Genomic DNA, 8,506 nt, shown 5'->3' with positions numbered 1-8,506 from the left:
AAATTATGGTTATTATAATTTTTCATAAAATTCCATTTACAGTGACTAATGTATATGCATTGTACTGAAGATTCACAGAGTTTTAAAGATAAATATTTAATTACATTCAACACTGAGTGTAATGTGGCTACCAGTACTATAGTACCTGAAACTAGTACAATAAACATTACAATATTTTCCTGCTAGATAAATAAATAGAAAACAATAAAACACTATTTAATGTGCCAGGTTGCTACCTACAATGCGCTGTTTAGCCTTAATTATCTAAGAAAATTATTTTATTAAAGCTATATATTTTTTTTGTTATACTGTAATTTAATTCAGCTGACCCTGTTTCCAGGATTGAGGTTATTCAGATTATAACAAAGAATTCTTGATAATCATTGAAAAAATATCAATTTAGCAAAAAAGATCCAGCATCCATTGACGGACAGGAAAGTAACACGTCCAAAGGATATTACAGCTGATTAAATAAGTGATTGACTAAATCACTCGACAAAATGGTCAAACGTTCACTAGGTGTTAAATTGCTAAACATATACACTCAAATACACAGCGAGTGATCCAAAGATTAACCCTAAGAAAAATTAGACCATCTGAGCCTTGATCCAGTCCACGTAATGGCCCACTCTCGTGTATACTCCTGGAAGTTTTTCATCTGTGCAAGATCCAGAACCGAAGGACACTAAGCCCACCTGGACATAAATTCCAGAGCCTGCAGGTTCCTCCATGATAGATGGACCACCACTATCACCCTATAATTGGAAAACAGGATAAGCTTAGGTTAAAAAGGTGAAAATTTATGACACAGTACATAAAAACAGCAGCCCAGACAGAGCAGATACCTCAGGCAGGAATGTGCCATTAAAAATTCTGCACAACTCATTTTAAATATTCCTCCTCCTCCAGGCTGGCTCACCTTTGCATGGTAGAGATTCTATAGACTGTGCTTAGGTTATTACCATCTCTCAAGCATTGTTGCTGGATGAAGAACTAACCATTTTCTTTGGTTTAACCCTTTCAGGGTCCAAGGCCCAAATCTGGAGTCACGCACCAGTGTCCAAGAATTTAAAAAAAAAAAAAATTGTTATTTTTTCTTATGAAATCGTAGAGAATCTTTTTGTGAAGGTAATAAAACAAAAAGTACGAAATTTGGTGGAAAATTGACGAAATTATGCTCTCGCGAATTTTGATGTGTCAGCGATATTTACGAATCGGCGATTTTGCCGACTTTGACTCCCATTTTAGGCCAATTACATTATTCCAATCAACCAAATTCTTTGCTATTTCACTAGTATTACTTCTATTCTATCGATTGAGCACAAGAAATCGCCAAGTCAACTGTTTCAACTACAAAATAAAGTGATCGGAAATTGTTAATTTGGCCAATTTAACACAAAGTTCAAAATATTCCAATTTCAAAATAGGGTCCAGAATAAACAATGTAGGTATTCCTGGAACTAAACTAACATTTCCTCTGTTCATTAGTTACATTTTGAGGCTTTACAAATAAATTCCATTTTTATTTTTTATTCACATAATGAATTTTTATTCACACCAAAAAAATAGAAGATTTACTGTTATGCAATACTGTAATAATTGTATAAATATCATCACCATATTTGTGAATGTATATTAGACCCACCAGCTGACGTGTATTAGACGTGTGAGGTCGTTTGTTTACTCTTGAATATCGGCAAAAATTTAACATTTCTGCTACTTTGAGCTCAGTTTCAAGCCATTTCCAGTGCTAAAACCAATCAAAATCATCTCTATTTCTGTAATATGTCTTCCATTCTATCAAATGAGACCAAGAAATCGCAAATACAACTATAAAAAACATACGAAAAAACACTGCAAAGTTGCTGTTTTAATCGAAAAATCATGATTTCATTTTTTTTCTCTCATTATACACAGTGTGCTGCAGGATCTGTTTTATGTGGTGCACACATACCACATAGATGTATTCTCTCATATCTAGGCCCAAATGTACCACTCACAGTTTATCAGAGTGAGCTGAGCTCATGGCGTAGATCTACGGTTTGGACCCTGAACGTAAAGCCGTAGATCTATGGGACGGACCCTGAAAGGGTTAAATGATTAGGATATTAACTAAACAAATTGCTCTACAAGACTCACTTTTGCATTAATAAAATGTCATTCCAAACAAACCATTGTAATTAGCAAGTTTTTCATTTTGAAGTCTAAGACTTGTCCATACATCAGCAAGTTATATAAAATGCTTGAAAATACAACACAGTGGAACCCTGGTTGTCAGCTTTACTCTGTTCCAGAAGGTCGGCCGAAAACCGATTTCTACGAAAACTCAAGTAATATTTCCCATAAGAAATAATGTAAATCCAATTAATCCTTTCTAGAAACTGAAAAATATTAACAAAAAATACATTTTATAGAGAATAACTAAAGTTTTACATACAGAAAACAATGAGAAGGAAATATAAATGATTAATGAAATGGATAAATGAACATTTAACATCACTTTTACCTTTATTGAAGACTCTCATTGACGTATGGAAGACGGCGAGGAGGAGGGAGGGAGAAGTTATTGTTTGGAAGGGTAATCCCCCTCCATAAGGACTTCAGACATCTAAGCCCTATCAGGGGTTACTTCCTTTCTTTGTCATTTACTGGCACTAAGACCAGCTTGAGAGTCACTGGACCCCTGTCGCACAAAAAAATCTGTCCAGAGAGGTCTGTTTCTGGCATCTCTAAGATTTGCATAAAATGGGACACGGCACTGTCATTGAACATGTTGATGACACGGCTTGCAACAGCTTTGTTAGGGTGATATTTCTCCACGAAACTTTGTACCTCGCTCCACTTTGCACAAATGACCTTAATCGCTGAAGAAGACACATTTTCCCCTCTCTCTTCCTCCTCCTCTGAAGCAATTTCCTCAGCTAAGGTCTGTTGCTGTCACAGATGAAGGTCTTGCAGCTCTTCAGTGGTTAGCTCTTCCGTGTGGTCCTCCACCAACTCTTCCACATCCTGGTCACTCACCTCCAACCTTATGGACTTCCCCAAAGACAGATTCCACAACAGGCGTAGGGTCATCAGGATCACCCTCAAACCCTTCAAAATCCTTCTGGAGGACACATTCTGGCCACAATTTTCTCCAAGAAGAGTTAATCGTCCTGGAAGTCACTCCCTGCCAAGCCTTATCTATAAGGCTTATGCAATTGAGGATACTGAAGTGATTCCTCCACCACACTGTGTATGCCACTTCGCTTCTTGAATCTGTTGAACCAGCCTTTGCTGGCTTTAAATTCACTAACAGCAGCACTCGTTCCAGGCATTTTCTTTACAAGATCCGCAAGCAATTGCTTTGCCTTTTTGCAAATTATTGCCTCCACAACACTATCTCCCGGAACTGTTTTTGGCTGAGCCACACGTTACAACTTCTCAACCTCTTCGATTTGCGATCTCTGTTTCGTTAGCACATTTACCCCTTTTGCAACATCAGCTTCCTTGATTTCTTTTTTCTTCACCAGGATGGAACCGATCGTTGATTTAGACTTCTCATACATCCTGGCGAGCTCAGCCACACGTACGCCACTTTCATATTTTTCTACAAGTTCTTTCTTGAATTCTATCGTGTTTCTCACCTTCTTTACCAAAGGGCTGGCATTCGGAACTTTCTTTGGCCATATGGTGGCTTATTTAGCAGTCGCAAGCACAAAACACTGGAGTATTACAAAATGTTTCGGATGAATGCTCAGAGTAATGCCTACTGAATGAGTAACAAAGGCAGACCGAATCACGAACATATGAGCGGCCATGTCACGCAGGCAGGTGTACGCGTCTGGTATGGATGATTTCCGAGCGGATGTATGAAAATGAGGAAAATTTCACCGAAGTGGTCGAAAACTGAATTGCACGATAACCCGACCGGACGAAAACCAGGGTTTCACTGTACCTGCACATTACTTTTCATAGTTCCACTTGGTATGTTTAACAGATTAAAAAAAATGGAATGGGGCAACATAAGAAATTTGACGAATTTAATATTTTTAAATTATCAGTACTATACGCTGTTAGGTTATTTTGCTAACATGATAACCTTCAGCGTTCGTGATTACCAAGTCCAAACTGCTATCAATGAAAAGAATCTCCATCCCACCAACTATGCTCTGAGAGACTGACATAAAAAGCTTTTTCATTGTTTAAGATCTGCTATAGTGGTAGTTTTAGCCTGAGTTTTTTCTTCACACTTTGCCTTAAAATTGCTGAGCATAGTTCCAGACTACATTTCAAAAAAGTTGCATTTAGCCTACTGTAGTTGTATTTATGGGCCCTTCTTTCACTTTACACCTATGCTATGAATATGTTATTTAATCCTAGATAAAATATACTAAATTTCATGAAGGATTTGCTACTTAATTATAATATACTCTCTTCAAAGAGAAAGGGTAGCCCAAATAATTGAATAGCCTTCAGCTCCGAAAGTTATTTTATAAATTATTTTAATGTACACTATAAATTTTACTACATTTCTACATTCTAATTAAATATGATATACGTACTAAATAAGTTGCAAACTGACTTTTACGAACTGGGAACTGGAACTACCTTCCTCTACCTTACATCAACCCTATGAATATGATACACAGAATGACACAAATGAATAATTTGTTAAAGGAATGAAGATGACTTCAGTTAGCACAGGAAATCATGAAATTTTGTATTCTGCATGATTAGAGAAAAAGTACAGATAATAAAATGAAAAACATATTGTTACAGTATATAATAACAGATGTTTATGAAGGCAGAGAAAATATACACTGGAGTCCTGCAGCAAATGGTTAGTAGACAACACACTATTATTACACCTCGGGAAAATTGAAGCCATTCTCTTTGGCACGAAGCATAAACTGAGAAGGGTATATAATTTTAATGTCCAGTGTAATGGGGAGCCCATCACTTCAGTTTCCTCAGTAAGATATCTGGAAATCCCCTTTGACCCATGCATGTCAGGAGAATTGATAGGAAACAGTGTAGTGAACAAGGCGAATGCCAGACTGAAATTCCTCTACAGACATGCACAGTGTCTACCTACTGAGGTTCGCAGGGCCCTATCTCTAGCCCTTATACAATGTCATATGGACTACGTTTGCTCTTCATGGTACTCTGCCTTGACAAAAAAGCTGAAGGATAGACTGCAAATCACCCAAAACAAAATGGTAAGATTCATCCTGGACCTGGGTCCAAGAGAGCATGTAGGCCAGGATGAATTACAGCAATTGGATATGCTGAATATTGAAGAGAGTTAAACAACTGAAGCTAAATTAAGTTTATAAAACTGCTCACAAGCAGTGTCCAGAATATCTTGCTGCCAATTTTGTCAAGGCTGGGAACCAAAGCAATTATAGTACTAGGGGGAGAGAGCACAACTTTGCAGTACCCACAGTCAGTGGCCAGGCTTCAAACACCTTTAATTGTACAGCAATAAAAGAATGGGACAGACTGCCTGTACATGTCAAAGCCAATCACAGCATGAACCACTTCAAGAAGAGAGCCAAAATACAGTGGACCCCCGACATTCGATGCATTTTAACGCAAAAATTTCACCTCAACATTCGATGGAAAACCCGACATTCGATACGATTCGTACAAGATGTATCCACGTGTGGCCTGAACTGCCCTGTGTGTGCCAGTGTTTACAAGCCAGACAGTGTGCACGCATCTAAGGATACATTGGGTACATTCCATATTATCACTGTTTTTGGTGCTTGTTTCTGCAAAATAAGTAACCATGGGCCCCAAGAAAGCTTCTAGTGCCAACCCTTCGAGAAAAAAGGCGCTAATGACTATTGAAATGAGATAACTGCAAAGTACGAAAGTGGAGTGCGTGTGTCGGAGTGGATGATGATTTGGTAAAGTAATTGCCTGCAACTAGTGGTGATGTGAGTGAAGTTAAGGCCAGCAAAGGTTGATTTGAAAGATTTAAGAATCATAGTGGCATACACAGTTTACCTGGAGAGAGTTCCGGGGGTCAACGCCCCCGCGGCCCGGTCTGTGACCAGGCCTCCTGGTGGATCAGAGCCTGATCAACCAGGCTGTTGCTGCTGGCTGCATGCAAACCAACGTACGAGCCACAGCCCGGCTGATCAGGAACTGACTTTAGGTGCTTGTCCAGTGCCAGCTTGAAGACTGCCAGGGGTCTGTTGGTAATCCCCCTTATGTGTGCTGGGAGGCAGTTGAACAGTCTCGGGCCTCTGACACTTATTGTATGGTCTCTTAACGTGCTAGTGACACCCCTGCTTTTCATTGGGGGGATGGTGCATCGTCTGCCAAGTCTTTTGCTTTCGTAGTGAGTGATTTTCGTGTGCAAGTTCGGTACTAGTCCCTCTAGGATTTTCCAGGTGTATATAATCATGTATCTCTCCCTCCTGCATTCCAGGGAATACAGGTTTAGGAACCTCAAGCGCTCCCAGTAATTGAGGTGTTTTATCTCCGTTATGCGCGCCGTGAAAGTTCTCTGTACATTTTCTAGGTCGGCAATTTCACCTGCCTTGAAAGGTGCTGTTAGTGTGCAGCAATATTCCAGCCTAGATAGAACAAGTGACCTGAAGAGTGTCATCATGGGCTTGGCCTCCCTAGTTTTGAAGGTTCTCATTATCCATCCTGTCATTTTTCTAGCAGATGCGATTGATACAATGTTATGGTCCTTGAAGGTGAGATCCTCCGACATGATCACTCCCAGGTCTTTGACGTTGGTGTTTCGCTCTATTTTGTGGCCAGAATTTGTTTTGTACTCTGATGAAGATTTAATTTCCTCATGTTTACCATATCTGAGTAATTGAAATTTCTCATCGTTGAACTTCATATTGTTTTCTGCAGCCCACTGAAAGATTTGGTTGATGTCCGCCTGGAGCCTTGCAGTGTCTGCAATGGAAGACACTGCCATGCAGATTCGGGTGTCATCTGCAAAGGAAGACACGGTGCTGTGGCTGACATCCTTGTCTATGTCGGATATGAGGATGAGGAACAAGATGGGAGCGAGTACTGTGCCTTGTGGAACAGAGCTTTTCACCGTAGCTGCCTCGGACTTTACTCTGTTGATGACTACTCTCTGTGTTCTGTTAGTGAGGAAATTATAGATCCATCGACCGACTTTTCCTGTTATTCCTTTAGCACGCATTTTGTGCGCTATTACGCCATGGTCACACTTGTCGAAGGCTTTTGCAAGGTCTGTATATATTACATCTGCATTCTTTTTGTCTTCTAGTGCATTTAGGACCTTGTCGCAGTGTGGTAAGGCATGGTGAGGCTGCCAGTTCAAGTCCTAATGGAAGGGGATTCCCCTTCTAAACACTGACACCATCCACACTCTCCCCTCCTCCCATCCCATCAATCATCACCAGATCTTCATTAAAGGTAAGTGTCAATTATTCTATTGTTATTAATCTATTGTTATTGTAATTATTCTATTGCATTAAATTTAATATTTCATGTGGTAAATTTTTTTTTTTCATACTTTTGGGTGTCTTGCACGGATTAATTTGATTTCCATTATTTCTCATGGGGAAAATTAATTCGACTTTCAACATTTTCGACATTCGATAGCTGTCAGGAACAGATTAGTATCAAATGTCGAGGGTCCACTGTATTCCTGATGAACGTAGCTACAGAAAGGGAGGGGAATGATTTTTTATTTTTTTTTTTTAGCTAACACACGTGTAATTTTACCTTATTCCTATTAATGACCCTCCTATTGTAGATAGCCTTAATGACCCTCATGCAGTAGATAGTCTTAACAGTGTGATGATAAAATATTATCTCCTTTATAGAATAATAATAAGATATTATCTCCTTTATAGAATAATAAGATATTATCTCCTTTATATTATAATAAGGGAAAAGGACCCCAATGGAAATAAGTCACTGTGTCTGACTTTTTTGGGTTATCCTGGGTACTTTACACATATGCTGTTATGTATGATAATCTACGTAACTGTATTTGTGTATACCTGAATAAACTTACTTATAACTTAAGCACCTGGACGTACTAGTGTTACTATCGTACAGGTAGCAAATAATTTCTAAAATTTAAACAGTTCAACTTACATTGCAAGAATCTCCATTGGTTGAGTCCATGCACATCATGGAGGAAACAATGAAGCCTGTTGGAGAGCCTTTAGCATTCCAGCGCTCATCACAGACCTTGTTGGAGACAATATTCGCATGCAAGTGGTGAAGTTGACTTTGAAGTTTACCATCCTCATTCCTGCCCCAGCCTGACACGACGGCCTGCATACCCTCTAGATCATTGTCTGTTCCAAACAATGATATAAATATTTGGTTACATAATAATATAGAACATATATTTTAAATATATCATTTGCCGCCTATCCAATACAATGGCAAGTGCAGCATATGCACAAATTCCTTTACCAGTATTATTATAATTATTTTATTTATTATTATCACACTGGCCGATTCCCACCAAGGCAGGGTGGCCCGAAAAAGAAAAATTTTCACCATC

The 8,506-nt window shown here is 38.9% G+C and overlaps 1 protein-coding gene across 1 annotated transcript; it reads right to left on the bottom strand.

Moving 5' to 3' along the window:
* Positions 1–412: 412 nt before the first annotated feature.
* LOC138852406 (mite allergen Der f 3-like) lies at positions 413–8,311 on the bottom strand. The gene is made up of 2 exons (XM_070082906.1): positions 8,089–8,311; positions 413–755 (listed from the first exon to the last, which is right to left on the bottom strand). The coding sequence occupies exons 1-2, from the start codon at positions 8,275–8,277 to the stop codon at positions 588–590; spliced, it is 357 nt and encodes a 118-aa protein (XP_069939007.1). The 5' UTR covers positions 8,278–8,311; the 3' UTR covers positions 413–587.
* Between the last annotated feature and the right edge of the window lie 195 nt (positions 8,312–8,506).

Source organism: Cherax quadricarinatus, chromosome 8 (assembly GCF_038502225.1).
Source record: "Cherax quadricarinatus isolate ZL_2023a chromosome 8, ASM3850222v1, whole genome shotgun sequence".
Taxonomy (NCBI): domain Eukaryota; kingdom Metazoa; phylum Arthropoda; class Malacostraca; order Decapoda; family Parastacidae; genus Cherax; species Cherax quadricarinatus.
Note: the sequence above shows the minus strand (reverse complement) of the source record. Positions and strands in the feature narration are given on the sequence as shown.